General features: G+C 34.8%; 3 protein-coding genes across 3 annotated transcripts; 1 reads left to right on the top strand and 2 right to left on the bottom strand.

Annotated features, from left to right (window-relative positions):
* Positions 1 to 1,418: 1,418 nt before the first annotated feature.
* LOC143451265 (fatty acid 2-hydroxylase-like) lies at positions 1,419 to 8,841 on the top strand. The gene is made up of 8 exons (XM_076951704.1): positions 1,419 to 1,600; positions 1,908 to 2,053; positions 3,359 to 3,439; positions 4,602 to 4,747; positions 5,332 to 5,435; positions 6,520 to 6,686; positions 6,992 to 7,244; positions 7,325 to 8,841. The coding sequence occupies exons 1-8, from the start codon at positions 1,489 to 1,491 to the stop codon at positions 7,402 to 7,404; spliced, it is 1,089 nt and encodes a 362-aa protein (XP_076807819.1). The 5' UTR covers positions 1,419 to 1,488; the 3' UTR covers positions 7,405 to 8,841.
* Positions 8,842 to 9,750: 909 nt separating this feature from the next.
* Positions 9,751 to 15,364, bottom strand: LOC143451264 (BTB/POZ domain-containing protein 17-like). Its single transcript, XM_076951703.1, has 10 exons — positions 15,092 to 15,364; positions 14,279 to 14,398; positions 13,858 to 14,056; positions 13,289 to 13,504; positions 12,937 to 13,143; positions 12,683 to 12,862; positions 12,329 to 12,407; positions 10,823 to 11,032; positions 10,621 to 10,741; positions 9,751 to 10,411 (listed from the first exon to the last, which is right to left on the bottom strand). Exons 1-10 carry the CDS (start codon positions 15,184 to 15,186, stop codon positions 10,201 to 10,203), a joined length of 1,638 nt encoding a protein of 545 aa, XP_076807818.1. The 5' UTR covers positions 15,187 to 15,364; the 3' UTR covers positions 9,751 to 10,200.
* LOC143451266 (uncharacterized) lies at positions 15,356 to 19,162 on the bottom strand. The gene has a single exon (XM_076951705.1). It carries the CDS (start codon positions 18,924 to 18,926, stop codon positions 18,057 to 18,059), a length of 870 nt encoding a protein of 289 aa, XP_076807820.1. The 5' UTR covers positions 18,927 to 19,162; the 3' UTR covers positions 15,356 to 18,056.
* Between the last annotated feature and the right edge of the window lie 2,857 nt (positions 19,163 to 22,019).

The following is a 22,019-nucleotide window of genomic DNA, read 5'->3' as shown; positions in this document are numbered from 1 at the left end:
CCTACACGTCGATTAAAAGTCACACCTTAAAAGGAACTGTTTTTTGATGAGAATGACGACTGCCCGCAAAAAAGTTTGAAGCAGGAGATTGAACATTTTGAGAATAGTATAAGTCGCCTGTCTCCAGTCAATTTATTATTTTGAAAATAAATGAATAACATTTCCTATGACAGGGAGAGGGATTCTGTGGGCTATAATTCTGCTTACTTCGTTGTGGTTAGTTTGTACAAGCTAAGATATGCTTTGCTATGATCAGCTATGTAACTCCAGGAAAACTTCTCATAACTATAAAAACTAGCAGCATGTCTATATTGCAGTATTGAACTATCAATCTTGCCATTTTATCACGCAAAATGAAAGATGCTATCGGAAACACATGCCTCAAGGCAGGTTGTTTGTGACGGGTTTATTGCCCCTTCTTCGCTGGTATACCAGCCAGCAGTAGCTGGCATATAGTGGTTAACTCTCTTATTGTTTGGTTACGACCCCGTCTCTCCTGTTTAGGGCGTTTAGCCTATAGAGTGGAGATAGGTGTGGTTATACGTGTTTCCATGCTTACTGCATTACGTAAAGCAATATACTTCGTAGTTATAAATTTGAAATGTTATAGAAATTTATCTCGGAGCTTGTAAGCTAAAAATAGCCTAGCTTTCCTTAATAAGGTTATGGATGGATGAGTGAACAATGTAGAAGAGTGGGCGGGCTTCTTGTGCTTTTGCACTCCCACGTGAATATCTTATGTAATTGGAGAGTTATTCAAGAGATTATACAATGAAATTGCAGCGTTCGCCGGCCAATCCGCCTTTCGTTGCGCTATACAAGAACAAAAGTTAGCGGTATTACATAACGTATTACTATATGGGCTAATAAGCTAGGCTGGTTTTAATCTCGATATGTTACGGTACTAGCCTAAGCTATGTGACCGCAAAAGTGAAGCAGGCCTCGGCTTTACGGATAAGTAGGCTAGGCTAGAAATAATCGTCTCGGTAGCCCAGTGGCGCTATACAGTTGCATTGCCCTTGGGCAAGGCATTAAATACATTTGCTCCTGTTGAGTAGATCTGGTGGACAGTTCTAAATTTAGGCAATAGCCTAAAAAATAAAAACGTGTGATAATCGGAACTTGCACAAGGCTAGTTCGGTAACCAGGGCTCGAGTGTTGAGGAATCATCACCGGGTTTAAGTCATGCAAAGACTTTCCTCTATCAGAGTTTGCTTTACGCCCATGACACTTCAACACCAAAACAATTGAAGAAAGTTAGACTAGCTTACCATTTAACAATTGCACACAGTTAACAAGAAAACGGGATGTGGACCAGATATCAAAGGTTTTTGTTTTTAAGTGAAAATTCCCCACACGCAGTGCAGCTATTACTATTTTTGGCCACTGTAATGCTATGGTTCTATTTATACATAAAGTTTTGTTTATGAAATGCAGGAAGCAGTCGAGAAACTTGTGTTTTTATAAGGTTATTTAAATGTAAAGAAAATGCCTTCGTTAAGGGACCAGGATATTGCAAAAGTGTCACCGGATGAAAGGACTTTGGTAATACATAAAAAGAAAGTGTATGATGTGTCTAAGTTTGTCAATGTGCATCCAGGTAAATATTTATGGAAAAAAGTAACTTCAATTAAAAGCCTGTGAAATCTCTTATGCAGTTCGATTCTGTTTATAGTATATATAATGTGTTTTATTTATTTTATATGTATGTGTGCTATGCACAGGGTATTTGCTGTGTGTTATATACCTTACTATAGTTTTATTTATGAATATCTTTTTTATTGTTGTGTTTATTTGTAAACCATATCGAATGTATATGAAAATAATAAAAATGTGATGCGGTAAGAGGTTTGTTATTTGTTTTAAATTCCTTGCAATGTCATGTCATATGTTAATGTTCAATACAGGCGGTCAAAAAATACTGAAGTTACGACATGGCAAGGATATTACCAACATTATGCAAAATGGTCCACATGAACATAGCAGAAATGCTTACCGCTGGCTTGAGCAGTATTACGTTGCTGATTATCAGAACGACACTCATGATATTTCTGTAAGTGTTTTCGAACCTTCATGTTATATTAAAAGTTTATGCAGCTGGAGACTGTATGCTCTTTTTTTTGGTAATGTTGTATTTCTGTATCCAAATGGTGTAGGTAATTGTTTCATGTTTAGTTGCTCTCAAACATTTCTTGCTTAAACAATACATTGAATTATTATTATCAGTAAATGGTGTTTTCCAGTCCAGTTATTTTAAAAGCTTCAAGTATGAAGCTATAAAACAAGACTATTTATGTTTTTTAATATGTAGCCAATTAAAAATACAGTATGATATATAATAATTAAGCTACCGGTAAAATTTTCAAAACAGGTATTATGGATATATATCATATTTAGAAAAAAGTTAAATGTTAGATTCCATTTGCATGATGAATTTAGATTGAAGGCTTGTAGGTGGTAGGTATTGCTTCCTAAGTTTTGCTTAAATGCTTACAGAGCAATCATAACCAACAGTTTCCGAAAATCAATGAAGGAAACTTAACATAATATCATAAGTGTTTCCTCTTCCTTGTGTGATGTACAGTGGCATGAGCAAGGGTTCATACGAACAACACCTTTGCCTTGTCTTATTAGCAACCCAGTTGTGTTTGTGTGTTTGATTTTGTACTTTTTCTTAATGCCCTAGCCTTGTTTGTAAACTTCGTTTTACTTGATTTTTGAAAAAAATTATTTATTTTAATTGTGCTGGTACAATACTACACAGAATAAGCTAACATTGAATGCCGGATGATAACATGTTTTACTTCGTGGAGTAAAAATGAAAATTTTGTCTTATGCTTTAAAGACTGAAACACAGCTCTTTTCTTGTTATACTATACTACACTTCATGGTCCTAAAGTGATTTGGTTATGTTTTCATGGATAGAAAAATTTGCTTTTCTGTTTTTCTAATTTTGTGTATTGCACGTACAAAAAAATATGAAGTCATTTTCATGTTTGTCATTGGCCGATTTTTTGAGTTCTCAGGCGCTACTGTTTTTATATATATTCTTATTTTGAGTAAAACCTGCCTTACATAGTTGAGGTGTGCGTTTGTGTTGATAAAAATAAGATATTTAGTGCCCAGTGGGTTATCTTTAGATGTGATTGTACTCGCGAACATATGCAAACCTATATGTATATATAGAAATAATGGTGTGTACTATTTGCATATGCATATGAATATAATGTAGCTAGTAAGCTAGCTTATATTGTTTGAAGCAACTTACGGGTGAGTATACGCGACTGGAACAAACTTACTAAGATGTTATTGACATAGTTAGATAAGCTTACATATCATATGTTAAATCTTTTTTCAGACAAATATATCAGATGGTGTGGGCGTTACTAGAATTGGACATATCCTACATGAAGAGGAAAAGTATACCGCAAACAAAAAAGTACAACAGCTTGCATTTTTTTCCTTTGTTTAATAGTTTGTATTTAGTTTTTAAGAACATACCGTTTAAATCAGAATCCTGTTCATTGATAAATGCTTATATACACTACTATCAAACACGCATATTAGGTCAGATGTAGATCTCATGTTACGGCTGTCTGGTGGTGGTCTTACGCAACGCTTTTATTGAATCCTTGTTTGTATCTACTTAAGTATTTATTTGTTCATATAATTGACCTAAAGAGCAAAGTGCAATAGATTACTGTGTGGTTAGAGTGTACCATGCAATTTATTCCCAGTGGGCGATCACAATGCCTTGTGGTTGCTGGGCATGAAGGAAGTTTTCCCACAGTGCTAAATTGTATTAAATCAAGACCAAAGTGACTTTTACCATCAATAGAATTTGTCGCACTTTTTATCGAATCCTTGCAATATGTTATAATTATGTGTATATGACACTTAACTTTCTAGTTGTTTATTCCCAAGTATAAAATAAACTGCCTCAGGAAATCTCACTGTACTGTATACTGGAAGTCATGTGTGAATTGGTTACGTAAATTTTCGGTTTAGCTGTATTGAAGTGAACGATGTCAAACCAGGTTTAAGTAACCTAGGCAATATAACACCTTGTGACTTACAAGACACTTATACCTTCTTGGAAGCATAGTTGATTTGTTGTGAATTTCTTATAGGAATGACCTTACAGTAGGAGTGAGTGGTGGAAGTCACGTAGGCAATTTTAATGGATGGTGGTAATGTTTACATAAGTGACATCTTTAGTTGTCCAAATAAACACCACGTGTTAAGAAGTTGTAAAATGGTACAGGATATAAAGTCCTGAAACGTTTTTTTTACCAAACATGATCATAAATTTTATACGGCCAACACTTTGGTGTAATAGTTAATTTAATTTGTATTAGAAATCTTCTTTGCTAATATATGTGTCAGATAAGTTCAAACTCATAATCATGGTAAACAGACTGATTCTAAAGCATTAATATGTCTTGAAGTCTGATGTAATTACACATTCACTTTTACTGTTGAACATTCCAAATTAGTCATAATTATGTTGCTATAAATGTATTAAAATGGTTCAAATGTTGGTATGTTACTGTCAAGTTAAGTTATCAATTAACTGGCTTATTGCTTTTAAATATTTTCAGGCCGATCTTATTAATTGGGATGAACCAGTGCTATGGCAGGTTGGTCACATGGGGGCAAAATATCACGACTGGGTCGATGATCCCGTTGATCGACCTCTGCGCCTTTTTAAGAATAATTTTGTTGAATTTTTTTCAAATACACCATGGTAAGTGTGTTTTGTTGCAATTTGTATCTGGTAAAGTTTCTGCTGTATAATTCTGCAATTTGCACTGCCCTTGAGTTGAATCTCTTTCTTTATTAACCCTTAAACGCCCAGTTGTTTCACCAGCCATTATTACCTATCTGGGTCTCTTATGACCCGGTCTGTTGAAATGCATTGCTTTATCTTTCACTTCAAGTGCTTTGTGACTTGTACTTATTGCATGATTTTTGAATTATGTGTAAATTCTGACTGACTATTGCCACGGCAAAAATAATTTTACAACAACAAAATTACAAAACAGGCAAGCACTGTAAAACCAAGATTGCAATGATATCAATAAAATAAAAACAAGATATAGCTTGGTACTCTGAAATCAATGTAAGACGTATTGCACTTACTGTCATCAACATAGCATCGTTATAATATTATCCAATGATTTTTGAGCCCAATCAGTATTGAATATAACTAGAAGCTATTCCAGCAAAACATGTTTAAAATATATGATTGGCTATGATTTTGTTTTTGGCATCTGGTATGGCATTCCAACAAAATCTGTGTTTAATGGTGTATAATTTGATGTTATACAGGTATGTAATTCCAATGTTTTGGCTACCTATCATCGTCATGTTCGTCTTAAAAAGTTATTCGTCCTTCAGCAGCAGTGAAATTTTTCTTTTTTCTATGTTTAGAGGTAAGCCATCATTGTTTACTGACGTGATTTTTAACATTTTTTTTAGTTTCCTTCCATCATAAAATATTTAAGGATTTGACAAATATGTCTAAATAGAATTTATTTGAGGACAGTTTCATATAACATAGTTTTTACACTGACATTTAAGTAACTCAATACAGTGTCAGGAAGTTCTATATTCATAATGGGTAAGAACTTTAGTATTCATCAAAGCAATTTGGCATACTGTGCTAACTCATTAACTCACAGTTGAAGAGACCCCTTCGCTCACCCCATATTTGAAGTTGTCAAGGTGGCAGCAAAGATAGTTAAAATGAGACTGGACGATTATTATAAATGTCTTTTATTCATATTATCTTGTAGGCAACATTCCACCAATTAAACACCAAAACCTTACAATGGCAGATGTAGAAAATTGTAGGTATGATATATAATAATTAAATATATGCAACAATCTCTAGATGCTATATTTTTACTAACCTTTATCACATCCAGTGCTCTGTCAAATTCTTTTGTTCTTTGTGACATGATACATAATAAGCAAATAAATGACTTTTCAAACAAGGAAAAATGTTAAATGTTGACCTGCGTGTAATCAATACAAAGAAATTCAGGAATATTAGATTTATACTGTATATAAGTCCAAAATATAATGCGCAAGGTTTAACCGTCTCCAAATTTCTACGGTGATATCGTATCGTAATACAGGTTTCAAACTGCATTTGCAAGAGGCTAAATCTTAAACATCGATAAAGTCATGATTATGGGTGCACAGAGCCCAATGATGAGGAAATACCTTCATAGGAAGCTCACAATTAGTGTTGATATAGTGGCAAATTGCATTGTATTGAAATGACTGATGTTTTTCTTTAATAATTTCAAGACAACAAGTATTGTCCAAGCCCTGAGACTAAAAACACTTCATAACCAAAGTTTTGAGCTTACAATTTTTAAGTGGTCACTGCTCACATGCACTCTGATAGGTTTTGTGCTTGTGCCAGGACCAGTCTAGTTACTTGGTGGTATTTGAAACTTTGAATTACTTTCAACAAGATATTACCTTTGCTTTGCAATTGATTTCCAGCTTTCCAGCTGCCATTTCTAGCTATGCCTGTCTTGTTCTTGTTCGGTATGCTTAGCTGGACATTCGTGGAATATGCATTGCACCGTTGGCTCTTTCATCGTGACCCACCCACCACTTCGTATTTTCTCATTACTTTGCATTTCTTGCTACACGGGCAGCATCACAAGGTAAACAAATTTTGTATGCATTCCTCCAAAACCTTAAACATAAGTGATAAAAGGTAATGATGTATTAGATGGTGCAAATTTCCATGAAGATGGAAAGAAGTAATACCTTTTGCAGTGATAATACCAAAATAGCACTCAAAAATGAAATTATCCATTTCATGTACTAAATATGCTGTGCTATGTACACAACTCTGAAAAAGTATTAAATTTTCAAATGGTACAAATAAGGAACACAATGGATCCGATACAAAGTCTAAAATTGTTTGTTTTATAATAAAGTGATGGTGCTTTAACCTTGCTTACAGGTTCCATTTGACAGTGGGAGACTAGTTTTTCCTCCTGCTGCAGCCTCTGTTTTGCTGGTGATATTTTACTCTCTGTTTCGACTATTCTTTGTCGGTGCTGTAGTCGATATCTTCGTTGCTGGCTTAGTACTTGGTTATGTCTGTTACGATCTTACTCACTATTATCTTCACTATGGTTCACCGAAGAAGGGAGGTTATTTTGATCGTCTTCGAGCTTATCATGTTCGTCATCATTTTGAGAGCCCTAATTTAGGTAAAGTGTGATGTTAGGGATTGAACTGTCTTTGCATCAATTTTCGAAGAAAGTTTATATTTTTGCGAATGTATTTTAAGGTTTTGGAATTTCAAGTAAACTCTGGGATTACCCCTTCAACACTTGCATTCAAATGAGAAAAAGAAAGAAGGATAACTGATCCCTTTTTCCATGCAAACATAGTTCAATTGTGGCTTCAATCGTGCAGTACCATGTTGAGGTCTATGGTCTGTTGTAGAATTAATGTTGTTGCTGTTTGTCTGAATATTTTAAGGCAAGAAAGCATCTGATTATAAATTATTTTTCGATTTCAAGTAAACTTTGTAATTTTTGTGTGCGTTTTTCTTTTTAAGTTACGTATAGATAATTGTTCAAGCTAACAGTTTATGCTTTAAATTTTACATTATACTAATAATTGCTTTGGGTGCTTCAAGGTAGTATAGAATGTTCGTCGAAATTGATCAATGGGCGATCTTTATACTGAACTTTTACATATGTATTTACTACTGAAAAGTTTTTGCTATGTGAGTGTAAACCTTTTACTGATGTTTGTTCGCAAACATGTAAATATCCCTACACAGAAATTACCCCACTACACAAGAATTTGAAGCACAGGTGTAAAGATAAGTCAATGATTCTAACAGTTTTGGATAAGTTCAAAGGTTTGGACGTTGATATTGACCAAAACTGAATTAAAAGTTAGTTTTCTTCTTAGAGGGTAGTTCATTCCACACCTAAACAACTGGTTAATTTCATCACTTGAAAGCGTATTTCGCGAAGTATTTTGGTTTAAATCAATAAATTCAGTAGTAGCTTGTGCCCATTCTTAGGTTGACTATAAAGTTCCATTGCTTGTAGTTGTAACGTCACATTTGAATTAGAAGTGATTACAGATCATTTGTTGCCAACGTTTTCATTTAAAAAATAACTAGGTGATACTAATGTATTAGTCATTAGTGGTTTGCATAGTAATCTAGTTAAGTAACTGTGTCTGTAGGTTTCATGTGCACTATCAGTTTTAAATGTTTATATCTGCTAAGAACATTATGTAGAAAAACTATCAGCGTTCCCCTGGCTGAAAAATAAGTTTTTGAAATGCGATCATTTTCCCCATGGTTTAAAGCCGATTTGAATCGCTTTTTTTAGTATGCTCTTACTTGTAGTACCCTGATGGTCATTTATCCCATATCTTCTCCCTTTGCACAGAACGTGTAATCCGTTCCTCTAGTGAATATACCTAACATTTTCTTTGTGCACTCATTCACACATGTTCATTCTACATATTCTAATCATGTTTGTTTACCGTGCCTGCATTTTATTTCCAATTATTAATCACCGAGTAAGTAAGTGGTGTTTATATTTGTAATGACCTTCTTCTAATCTTTCTTACAGATACATTTACACAAAACTCATTCAGCTCTAGTAAAAATATTCAAAGGTTTAGTTTTTATTTGTTTGACATATGGGTCTATTATTAATGAGTTATTATCAGTTTAAACAAAATTATGCAAACTGGTTGAAAGTGGCATTTATTATATACTCAAGACCTCTGCTGTCCACCTTATTATGTCATAATAAAAACGTTACGCTCATTTAAGTCTAGCATGCAACAGTTCTGAAAATTTGAGATACTTCCTTGACGTTGTTTCTTGACTTTCTTTCAAAAGTTTAAATGGTATTATTTTATTCACACCACCAAGAACAATAACACTGATTTTTTAAACTTAATGCATGGACACTAAAAGAAAGGCAGAACTTCCGTGGAGTCAGCTTCCCAGATGCTGTGAAAGTGTTTTATGCTGTTTCCGCAAACTCAGCATTAAATTGAAGGTTTACCTGAATTGCACTGTATTTTGTGTTGGCTTATTAATTAAATACCCTGGAAGCGTAAAATGGTAACCAGGTAGGTCGGTCGTAGGATTATTTCGTCTCAAGTCGCTACGAGGCGGTTGTGGTAACTGTCCACGGTCTGTGCGCGAATTTAAGGACAGCTTTCATCCGGATGGCCTGATAAAGTTTTAAAGGAATCATATTCGAAACAAGATTTAACGTAGCCTACTATGAATCCACTGTAGTTACCGTACTTGTATGACGCAATTTGGCGTACAAATTACACTGATTTTAGTCAGATCACAATTCCTTTTCGAACATAGTACAGTAATTTAACGTGTTGACGGAATATAGTGAATAACTATACGACTATAGACGGGGCCTTCACATCGGAACAATATCTTTGGTCCCCGACAGAATTCCTTTGCCTACATCGGCACCGCTTTTGACCCAAGAGCAAATTTATTCTGTATAAAGGTAGTGGTGAAGCAGCTAAATTCCTAACCCTTGTGAAAACAGTATTTTCGAAACAATGGTGTCGAACTTGGGAATAAATTTCCCGATTTGGAAAAAGAAACTGTTTGCAAGGGAAATGTTATAGTACTTCTATGTTTTTTCTCAAGTATGCTATGAAGCGGGAAAGCTGCGCCACAGCTAAACTTTGAATAAACGTGCATTCCAACTATTGTGGTTTATACATTAGTTTTTCAGTGCAAATATCACTATTTTTCCCAAATCGTTTCCATAATTCTCTACGAAATAAATACAATGCAAGAAAGACTTAACTAAAAGAAGAATGGGCTAGAGCAGGGCTGCCCAAAGCGCGATCCTCGACCAATCTCGCAATTAGGGTTGAAGTAATCGTAAATTAATTTAATTGTGTGAAACGGTTAGCACTTTGTACAATCAGGTTTCCCCATTTGAATGGTCAAAAAGCGGGGAAATAGTGTAATGTGGCCCATTCACTTAAAACTTTGGGCACCCCTGGGCTAGAGTGTTAGAGAACTGAATACAGGAAAAGAAAGAGCAATGCAATAACCTGGAATTTTCGCATCAACTTTTACGAGATGTAAATACTTTTTCAAAGATTCACAAAGGCTGGAAACTTTTTGCGGGAAAATTTTCCTCAACCAAGTAAAGGAAGAGACTCCTCCAAACTTCCAGAACCTTCCGCTTGGTGTGTGGGCTCTAAATCGCTCGAAGATTTCAACCGAGGCTTCACGATTATCGCAACGCGAATGCTGTGTAGCGGTCGTGGGGGATGAGCAAAGTTGGGCCCGAATGTTACACATGGAACCTCGGGTGGACTGTCCAGTTCGTCTCTCGCAAACTGGTATCTGCAGCAAGTGAAAGATTCACACTTCTTCGTTAATTTGGTGAAATTACGATATTAAGGATTACTTTGTATTGCAACAACTGATAAAATGTCTACAATGGCTTAACATCAACAAGAAGTGTTTAACCTTTGTAGTAAATCATTGTGAACTTTTTATCAGAATTGACTTAATATAAGTTGTCAGTTTACCACATTTCAAGCGCTACATACTTTAAAACCACTTCTGGTTCTTTTGCAGCCTGCGGGGGTGTGAAGGAGAAATGCATTGGTGAAGGTTGGAAGATTTTGTCATTTAGTGAGGCACAATAACGTTTCGGAGATCTGACTGATCCTGAAGAAAAAACGTAATACGGAAAAAAGGGGTTTAACGTAATAAAAGTCATGGTTGATTCTTCAATATTACAACACATACCGTCTTTGGTTCCTGATTCAGAGGACAGTAAAGTTTTCGTGTCCAAATGCTTGCTGACTGTATTTTTTCTTACGAGAAAAAGTGACACGTCGACAGCGATATTTGGTTGAATTGGCTTCAGCGGACAAATGCTCATTCGCAATGGGAGAGTTGAACTCGAAGTTTGGAAAACACTGCGTTTAGGCATGTGAGCATGAAATAAACCTCCATCTGCAACACAATGTCTTAGACTTAGAGACTGCTACAAATTTTAACTGTTAGCACTAAGTAAAACCAGCATTCTTGGGCTTCAGCTGTGAAAACAAAACTCTTCAGTCAAGCAAGTTGCTTATTTGGATCAGTGGTTTTCAACCTAGGGGTCGCTAGCCTTTTTTCTGGGGGTCAGTGGGTGTATTTTTTTAACATTTTTTGAAGGAAATGAAGTGGTTAAAAGCTGGTTTGCGAAGAATTGACTTGTCTTTGATTAGTTTTTGCTTTACAGTGCTGTGCAACAGTTTTAAGTAAGACCACTTGCATAGTGAGGGTTTATTAGTGAAAACTGCGTTTCATTATTAAATGGATAAAGACGATTGTTACATAATAGTATTGTATAGATTAGCCGTAAAGGACTGTTACCACCTCATTTCAGCGTTGTTAGCCTAGTTCTTTTTTAATTTTGCAAGTACATTACTACTGTTTTTTACTCTTTCTTAAAAAAATGGGCAAAATGAAGTCTCATACAGCTGAAATAAGGACTCAGATCAAAATATTTTAGCAGATGAGGGGTATTTAGAGAGGAAAACTTCAGCTAGTCTAGGAGTAAGCAGAACTTCAGTTCACCAGGTTCAGTTGTTGTCTATGCCCCAATCGACGGTTGCTTTTCAACAATCTTAAGTGGCATTGTCAGTTGCTTAAGCAGCGCTTTTCTTGTAAAACGTTGTTATGCGGTCGGTTCTAAAGTTCTTATTATTGCGTGTACATAACTGCATTATTTTGGAAGGGGATCATCTTGTGTTGCTAAAAGGGCCGCGGTACGAAAAAGGTTGAAAACCACTGATTTAGATATTTTCCATGCTTTGGGTCCTCTTTGAGGCTCTCTCATTTACTGCAACAACTTCATTTTTGTTAAGACTTTTCTTACATTATACCATAAACGTGGTTGGCATTGCTGCTTCTTTTGCCTAGTTTTTATCACTTCTTTCAGCTTTTTTTTCTGATTTCACTTTTTTATTATTGCTGATCTTTACAAGACAAAACAGTACTGTCTTGTCTTTTATTCACATCAGTATAGCTAGATTATTGCAAATATGTGCTCTATTTTCAGTTAAACTGCGAAAGCTTCTCAAACTGAAACCCATCATGACTTCAGCTACAAGTATGAGTTCTTTGTCAATGAACAAGAATTTATACTTCAATCTACTTTTATAAATGCTTCTCCCATTATAAGTCGGGTAGCTGATCCTGATACTTTGCACATTGAAGCACTAAACATGAGCACAACGTGTTTCTTCATAAACATCAACTTACCCGGTGATGAAAGCACTTTACCAGCTAGCATGCCACCGGGAAGAAAATCGTCTTTCTTATCACCACGAACAATTTGAATCTAGGCAATATCATGAATGAATGTTACTGGCATCACATAAACATCACTTGATATATTCACAAGGTTTAAGCTTAGACATTTACATGCTTTAACAAAAATTTGGCGCTCATTTCTAACTATTGAACAACTAGTATTGATACAAATGCAAGCAGGAAGGTTAAATGTATTGTTACTATAAAACATACATATACCTGGTATATTGCAACAAATGCCATTCATGTAGCATATCTTGTTTTAATAACAGTACCTATGTTACTTGATCGTAAGGCATTCACCTGCCAAGTCGTTTCACGGGGCATTGATGAACTTATTACCAAGTCATGGATAGACTGAAGATTAGTGCATTTGTTATGGAATGACACATTGTCAGCATCAAGGTGCAATAGATGGCACCACACTGGGTTCGTGTAGTTTCGAGGTCGGTAAATATTTCCGGTAAAGGTGTCATCTGAAACCTAGCAAGGCAGAAAACACACAATTTACTTCTTACAATCTACCAATAAGAGCATCATGCGCAAGCATGTATTACCTCTGGAGCTAATGATCTAAATCGATGAGCCAATGACAGGTACGGGCCAATAAATGTGTGTCGCTTTTGGTAAAAATCAGAAAGTTCTATCTCAAGTAATTGTGCAGGAAACATCATAGAAAATCGTATGAGTGGTATCAGGGTTTTGATGCAACTCTCGTAATTGGGGTCACTGTCATCCAACTGGCTAAGCCACCGAAGAATCCCCTATAGGCATAGACAATAAAATAAACATGAAAACAATGTTTTTTTAACAACAGACAAATAGATTTTGAAATTGCTTCAGATAATTAAATACAATCTTAAAACAACATGGAGATTATTGCTGGTCAACTCTAGCCAAACTCTTTACCTCATAAAGAGCGTATTCACATGACACAACTAAATCGTTACGGTCCAGTAAAAGGACAAGAAGGTCTATATTCAGGAGCAAAAAATCGTCACAGCCGAGTATGTAATCCATTTCAATTACTATTACTTCGACGCAAGACTTTTCCAAGTCAAAATGTCCACATAACTGCAAGTAGGGTAGCCATCGAATTGCCCCAACCACGTTGCCTTGTTTAACCTGCATGGATATGCCTTTACGATGGACGAAATTAATTAGGCTATAAAAACTTGTTAAACAGAAAATATTGCAAACTTTATAATTATGTGTGTTTTACTACTGGTAATCTTTCATCAAATGTAAATATGTGTATACATAAAACAAGATATCATTAATTTGAAGACAAATGCTTTTTGACTGTTTGCAAAGTTTAATTAAATTCATGACCATTTTCACACTTCCTGTACATAACTTAAAAAGGAAAAGGATAACCCAATTAGAAGCATATTTACAATGCAAAGGAGTGCCATATAAGTTCTACAGTGAAATCACTCCAAAACAAACATGTACAAAGTCTATAAAGAGTAAGTAACCTGTCTTTGCACATATTCTTCACAGCTTGTTTTTAATGGCTGCACATTGTACTTGTCAGCCAGCATGAGTAAAGGAAGGGCTGTTGTAGTGTCAACAAGTATTTGACCTTGATAAAGGAACTGTAGAAAACTGGGAAATACTGGAATACATTGTTCTGATTCATTCAGCTCTATTTCATTTACCTTTGAAGGATCCCATCTGAAGTTAATGATGTAGATATTATAATCAACTTCGACTAAATAATCAGTATTGCTGAACTGCACAGAACTTGATATTATGAGCAACGATACCAAAATTTCCCATAAAAACTTATATGCAAACAATAACAAATCAATCATATACAGTATACAATTATGCACATTTGGCAACAAATATGTATCGTGTTAAAACGCTTTGGAGTGCAGAAACAAAATTTCACACCGTTTAGAGCACATTGTTTGAAAGACATCACTCATTAGCACGAGCACAAATCTATGTGCATGGAACTGTTGAGCACCAAGTTTCAGCACTATGTCACTCATGTTTTCATTGTTGTAAAACCTGTAAACATAATCAGAATCCTTTCATTAAGGACAGACAAAATATAGAGTAAGCTCATTTACTCAACTTCGGTTAGTTTAAAATTTCAGACAACTCGAGAAAACTTCAGTGGTTACTACGAATTGCTATGGAAGTGCATGTTACCAATTAGTGATAACCTTAGTAATAGTAACTTGACAATACTTCATGATCACCCAATAAGGTTAGCAAGGCGAGGCTAATGAATAATGATACTTAATCTAAACAGTGTACAGACATTTTATCACGAGACAGTTAATCACACGACTGTTAATCATGTTGTCTGGTGATTAAATGTCCAAGGGTTGAAGTGACTGCATCCTTAATTGTCGGCGTGATTAAATGTCCGTGATTAACAGTCGCACGATTAACTGTCGGTAAACCATCTAAACAACTACAACAGTTGAACATTACCAGCACTATGTTAACGCCATTATCACACTACTGTATACGGTTTACTATATAGCTACTACTTTTGGACCTTTAAAATTTAATCTTTTTATCGAAAAGAAATGCGTTCAATTAATTGCTAAAATGCGTCTACTATTCTCACTTACATTGGCGTGGGTATTTTTGCCAATTTTACCAACCACAGATAAATATTTTAATCTGTTACTTGAAAGTAACAAGCTTCCACTGCAATGCATATACTACCAACCAAAAAATGAACTTTACCTCGATATCGCAGCAACAATTTCGTTCCTCTTTCCAATCAGCTCACGTTTTGAGCTGCCATCAATTTCATTCACTTCATTACAGTCGCTACTCATTTTCGTTAGATGACAGATGTTGACAATAATGACAGACTTGTCAATTTTCCATAATGTATGTAAAAAAATGTAACATTTTCCTTTTCTAAGTGTCAGTGCATGGCTTAACAGCTGCCTACATTGACAGGTGCTTGTTTAAATGAGGTGATAGTGGGAACAAATTTCAATGTTCTACAACAAAAAGCAATAGACAAATATATATTAGTAAAACAGAAGTGCAGTCAACAAGCATGAAATAGATATGCCCTATCTGCGAATTAATATATAGCTGTTTTGGTTTATTTGTACAACTTTAACAAACCGACATTTATATCATGCACCATGTTGAATGAAAGTAAAGTGTTTAATTAAAACTTTAAAAATAACCTAAATTAAATACTACACCATGTCAATATTAATTTCATAAAAAAATTAAAATCAACATGAAGACAAAAATATGAGAATAAAACTAGCAGCATAATTAGTCAAGCATGGAAAAGATACAAGAACTTATTATTTTAACGAAATTACTCCAACCAAATAAAAGTATCATTTGGTTACTAATATATATAATACACAAATTTCATTCTGAACCCTAATAGTAACACTCTAGCACATAGCTTTAATAAATAAAATAATTGTCAATTGCAGTTTGCAGATCTTCTCATAAGTTATTTACATTACTACAACAATTATGGCCAAAATCTTATCAGCAACTTGTGCATTTCCAATAACAATTTCAAATAAGAAATATAAAATTGTACATATAGTACTTAAAATGTTATATATATATATATATGATATGCACTCATTATGCAGTATAAATATATATGTATATATGAAGAACTATTTTGTCACTTTAAACAAAGCCCATTTACATGAGAATTTAAGATGGATTCAAATCTGACTCTTTAGTTTTCGGCGAAGAGACAAAAGCATGTCGGATTTAAAACGTAATTGCTTCAATCAGAAAAAATGTGTCGTTTTGTGAGTTAGGTTGAATCTATAAGCAAGTACTAGTCTAGTGGCTATACTGGTAGGTACGCTAAACCTGTCATCCCCACCACCCAAATAGGTTACTCAATATTTTCTTCTAAAAGCCATTACTAGTACACTGTATAAAAACAGAAAAAAATCATGTCCTGCAATGCGTGAAAAAAAGTGTCGCTAATAACCATTGGTGGGCCTACAAAAATAGACTGACCTTTGTTTAATGTAAAATGAGAACTTCACATCTGCGTAATGGCAAGTCATTCTATTAATTTCGTCTCACTTGTATATTAGATAGTTTATGGTGAACATTACAACAAAAGCTTATCTTTCACGTGCATTGACAAAAATCTATGTACAATAAAGCCTTATTTAGAGAAATATAATTAGTAGGGCAACCAGTTTTTTGACCTAAAAAGTTTAAATTTTGACCTTAAAATTTACAAATGTTGACCTTATTTTGACCTAAAAAGTTTAAATTTTGACCTAAAAAGTTTAAATTTTGACCTTATTTTGAAAAACGCTATACTGATAGTCTCTACACTGTCTACAGCAACTTTCTAATCTAAAGCTGCAATTAAAATTGACAAAACGCGTTTCTAGTGTTGAATTTTTTTCGTTTCTGCGTATTAAGATTGACAACTTGCAGTTTCAAATGCAATGCCTTCACATCGTGACGTCACCAGACGCGCTGAAAGGCCTTCCCTCTCTTTGTGGCTTTGGTTCTAAGTATAATTTGGGGCACTGGAATTGTTTGCGGTACAAGAAAAGAGAAAAACGGAAGAATAATATTACAAAATGGTTACAAAATTACAAGTTTAATAGATTTTGACCTAAAAAGAAGACCTAAAGAAACAATTTGACCATATTTTGACCTAACGTAACATTTTGACTTTATTTGACCTAATAACTTCTATACCACACGTCGTACAAAGCTGAAATTTGTTTTGTGCTTGTTTGATAGCATTCTGAGCAGGTTAAAAAAAATTGACCATATTGACTTTTGGTTGCCCTAATAATTAGGTTCTAAACCTAAACCGACGCAAAAAAAGCAGTTCCTTGCCCCACATAATTTCAATCTGATTCAAAACCGACCATGGAAATTAGACACTTTGTCGGATTGATTGCATGACATCATTTCAAGCCGACTTGAGCATCAATCCGTCTCAGCGATGTAAATAGTAATATTACTGCTTTTACCAGTGCGGTGCAAAAACACAACCAACAAATTGCCTTACTTTTGGACAATATGGCATCTTGAGTATTTAAATGAACACTACGATATTGTACAGCAGCCCCAAAACTGCTTCCTTCTCGCGTTTTTCATTTTTTAAATGTTTAGCTTTCACAGAAAGAAGGTTCTTAAATTTTTATAGACTTGCCGCCGGTTCATATCAATGTGTTGTTTGCCTAAATCGCCAGTTTTCTGATTTAGGCATATTCTACTAAATATAGCCTACCATATAAACTATACAAAAATAAGGTAAATCTAAAACAAATCAAATTTACACAACATAACATACTTGATACTTGTGCAAAGAAGAATTGCGATATACCAAGATTTAAAAAAAACATGTTCTTAGCATAAGTATAAATAACACTATTGTTTTAAATATTAGTATTGCACCAAAATATATTCAGAAATATGTTGCAAAAATAACACACAAATGCAAAGTATCATAATAAAGTAGAAACCTAACATGTTTGAAAAGTAAATGTACTGAAGCATAGAATCACCCGACACATCTTATAATATTTGAAAGTGTTGCAAAATAAGTAGAGGGATAAAGATTTCTTAAAAACATGTCCATGATAATACTGTCATGGAGCAAATATCACATAAATTCATTGAAACATGTGACACATTGTCTTAATGATGAATAAAGTAGTGGGACTGGACATCAGGTATCCGAATTGTTGATTACTGTTGAATTTGCATCCCCATGGCTCAATTTGTGTTTTTTAAATATATTTGCATACACAAAAGTTTCTTTGCATACAGGACAAGTGTACGGTCGTTCCCCAGTGTGCAAGCGCATGTGCACCTTGCGAGATCCAGAACCGATGAAGACCCTAGGGCAGTAGTGACATTTAAATGGCCGTTCACCGGTGTGAATTCTTAAATGCTGCTGAAAATTACTCTGATCATTGAAGGTCTTTTCGCAGTATTTACATATAAAAGGGCATATTCCACTGTGAACATGCATGTGATGTGTTAAACCACCAGAATCATTAAATGCCTTAGGACAAAGCTTGCATCTGTATGGCTTTTCAAAGGTATGTGTCCTTTTATGGCGATTTAGGTGAGGTGCCTGTCGAAATGACTTTTCACAGAATTCACAAACAAACGGTCGTTCATCTGAATGTGTTCTCATATGATTTTTTAAATCTACATGCCTTCGAAAATTTTTATCACACTGTAGGCATGGAATATGACGTTTATCGAAGTGTAATTTCCTATGATTATATAGATGTGCGTGTTGATGAAACCTCTTGTCACAAATCTTGCAAGAATATGGCCGTTCTCCTGTATGACTTCGCATATGAATTCTTAAATTGCTCTTCGTCGTAAGCCATTTGTCACAAATTGAACATTGGGCAGGTTTCCCAGGTTTTCGAGGTTTCTTTGGCTTTAAAGGCAACAACTTCATTGAAACTGAACGAATATCCAATCTATGTAGAAGGACGATCGGAAGTGAACACAAATGTTTTTCAAGTGCAAAACTAATGGCTTCATCATTGTCTTTCATACACAAATTTGATCTGTTCATTTTGCAAGCACCTGCAAAATAAGGTTTTTATCAGTTAGTCTTTAGATTACATACATATATAGATATACCCAAAGTTTGGCCAATAAAATTGTTATTGAAGTATTTCACCGGCAGATTACATTGTTTGAGATAGAAAATTTGATTAAAAGAGAAAAGAACGAAAGCAGTTAAATTTTGTTAATAATGGCTCTGAGATAAAAAGTTGACTTAATCAAGAACAAGTGTCGTCAACTTTTAACATTAAAAAAGCCATTTCGCTACTTTTCTACTACATTAAAACACACCGGTACTTGGCACCATAACACCCATTGTCAAAGGTACATAAGAGCAAAGAAGTGAATGTGTTTGGTAATATTTTATTTTTATAAATAGAGATAAAGTCGGCTCGGTAGCCGAGTGGCCTCGCAATACATGCGGCTCAGGTTTTGTGTTCCATACCCAGTGGTGCCATGTCGTTGTAATGCACTTGAGCAAGGCATTAACGACACTTGGTCCTGTTCAATGGTTCTAGTGGACAGTTCTAAATTCAGGTAATACTATAAAAAATAAAAAAGTGTGGTAATTGGAACTTGCACAAAAGCTAGCTCGGTAACCGGGGCTCGAGCGATGCAGATCATTGTTGGGTTTAAGTTGTGCAAAGAGTTTTCTCAGTCCGAAGATAAACATTAAATATCAAATAATTATTATTATCAATATATATGTGATTTAAATCAGTATGTAATTATCTTTTTTGACGTATCTGGTATGGTTACCTACTTTTCCATGGACATCGAGTAACATAATTTGCTATTGATAACAATGTATTTTGCCATAGTCAATCTTTTCCGTACACTGGCTCCGACACAAAATTCAAACCCAAGCTGAGAAAATTAGTCAAAAAAGAAACTTACAGAGAAGATAGGCCTAGCTCCACGAAAATTTGAAGAAACATAGAGGAAGAATTAATGTGCAAGTGTGCGTAAAAAGGGCTCCCTAACTAGTTTCTTTCTTGAGATATAACAGTTTTTACGCTGGAGGTCGAAATTTTATTTAAGCATGAATATCAGATTTTTTGAGGTGCTTGAGTTTGACATAATGGAATTGAAAAACTATCATACGTAGAGACTTGAAACTTGGTATACAGTTAGAAGAGGAATCTTGCGTACTACCAAGAAAAACTCCAAATTGGAGCAAAATTAATATTAAAATAGCAATGTTTCGGTAAAATTTGTACACTGATGGGAACTTTCGTAGGCTGGCTACCAAACCCTATTGGTACGCTTTTTCAATAGTGGTTTTGGTACAGGCTGGCAGCTGACGCCTGTCTCTGTTAAAGGCACCATTTTGGGTCTAGTATACAAGTGCATAAACAACCACAGGATACCTTTGCATACTAGACCTCAGCTATACTCAAATCGTGACGTCATCTGGTTGTACAATTGTATATAGGCTACTAAACCCATAAAGCGTACCGATTTGACTTTGTTCCAACATCACAGGTAGCCTAACCTATAGGCCCATGGAAAGAAAGCGTTTTGCACCGGACATGTCCGGTGCACAAAGTATAGGCCTAGCTATCTGGTGCTCAAAATGGGTCAGAAATCTTTTAAGCTAAGTAATTCCAAAAGTCTTTGAAAATTACACTCTATGGTACACAAAAAACTTACATTCAACCATACTGGCCTAAAGCCTAAAGGCCAAGGGGACAACTCTAATTTACAGAATGAGGAAACTGAGGAGTGAGGAACGCGAGTTACGCGACACTAGTTTAATGTCAACACTACTTTACGGAAAGTGAGAATTTACAGAACATTTTTTTCAATGTTTGCAGTCATACAATTGCAAAATATATGCGGTATTATTTAGCTTAACTTGTTAACAATAAAAACTGTTTCTGTTACAATGTGTTTTGAATTTTCTATATGCTTTAGACAAAATTTGTGTCGGTGTAGTGATTTATTTATTGTAGTTTTTACAGAATTAAGGGACTGAGGAACGTGACAGTAATTTACGGAAAGTGAGAATACTAATAAATATTTTATGATAGTAAAACTAATATGATTGAATAAGATTGAATCTTTTTTTTTTCGAGATCGCCTTTCCCTAAAGTTGATATTTGAAAGCAGTGAGCACAATTTTCAAAAAAGTCGAGGGTCCAGTTGCTATGTTTTCCACTTTGGATCATATTTATATTTCACAGGTTTTTGAGGTAGGAGGTTGTGTGCTTTTATTTATACTACACCCAAGTTTGATTTCATTGCGCCAGATATAGGCCTATGCGCCAATAAATCTAAGCTTATATAAAAACATTCAAAAAAAGTTTTAACAATCGGAACTTGTACGAAGCTAGCTTGTTAAGCGTGGCTCAAACGATGAGGAATCATTGCAGAGTTTGAGTCGTGCAAAGACTTTCCTCAATCCGGAGATAAAGATTAATCATTATACGACACCAACGAAGCTCTGCGTTTGACGTTGCCTTTGTATTTATTTGATTCAAGGAACCAATCTTGCGAGTTGTAGCCTTAGATAACGGACTTTTTCCGCCAATAATATTGTGTATGATATCATACACTGGAGTAGCCTACTTAGGATTTGTTCCAGGAGAAGAATTCTTGCGTTTGCTCATTCCTACCAAAATGCCAGGATATATCAAAATTTACCGTTGTACGCCTCAAAAAACGTTTCACAATGAAATGTGTTTTTATATATTTTCGCATAAAGTACAGCTGGTAATTTATGGCGTGTAATTATAAAACACCGAATACAACAACTTTGAGGTCATAAAGAAATATTTGTATGTTTCAAAAAATTGAAAACCTGTGAAACTGCACTGACGTGCAAATTTACACATACTGTAATAAACTACAGTATTTTATTTATTATTCTAAATATTAAGGCAGATAGATGTCTGCAATCTTGTTAAACCACGTGATCCAAAGCCAAAACGAAGTGTGTGTATGCACGTGGAATGTGATCTTCCCATAGAAAGAGATAATAACATTCTAAAAAGAAAAATTATTTGCGTATAAATAAAAACACATTCTACGGCCAATGTTGTGATAGGAACACCACTTAATCAACAACGCTAGAAAAATCACTTGAAGTCAAACAAAC

This window comes from Clavelina lepadiformis, chromosome 4, assembly GCF_947623445.1.
Source record: "Clavelina lepadiformis chromosome 4, kaClaLepa1.1, whole genome shotgun sequence".
Lineage (NCBI taxonomy): Eukaryota > Metazoa > Chordata > Ascidiacea > Aplousobranchia > Clavelinidae > Clavelina > Clavelina lepadiformis.
This window is presented reverse-complemented; position numbering and strand designations above follow the sequence as displayed.

Excerpts from the sequence above, each read along its gene's own strand:
- LOC143451265 (XM_076951704.1), top strand. The coding sequence starts at position 1,489 with ATGCCTTCGTTAAGGGACCAGGATATTGCAAAAGTGTCACCGGATGAA. Across the intron at positions 5,436-6,519 it reads TCTTTTTTCTATGTTTAGAG|CTTTCCAGCTGCCATTTCTA; the intron begins GTAAGCCATCAT and ends ATTGATTTCCAG. Across the intron at positions 6,687-6,991 it reads TACACGGGCAGCATCACAAG|GTTCCATTTGACAGTGGGAG; the intron begins GTAAACAAATTT and ends CCTTGCTTACAG.
- LOC143451264 (XM_076951703.1), bottom strand. The coding sequence starts at position 15,186 with ATGAGTAGCGACTGTAATGAAGTGAATGAAATTGATGGCAGCTCAAAA. Across the intron at positions 13,505-13,857 it reads AAGAATATGTGCAAAGACAG|GTTAAACAAGGCAACGTGGT; the intron begins GTTACTTACTCT and ends ATATCCATGCAG. Across the intron at positions 10,412-10,620 it reads GAACCAGAAGTGGTTTTAAA|ATACCAGTTTGCGAGAGACG; the intron begins GTATGTAGCGCT and ends CACTTGCTGCAG.
- LOC143451266 (XM_076951705.1), bottom strand. The coding sequence starts at position 18,926 with ATGAACAGATCAAATTTGTGTATGAAAGACAATGATGAAGCCATTAGT.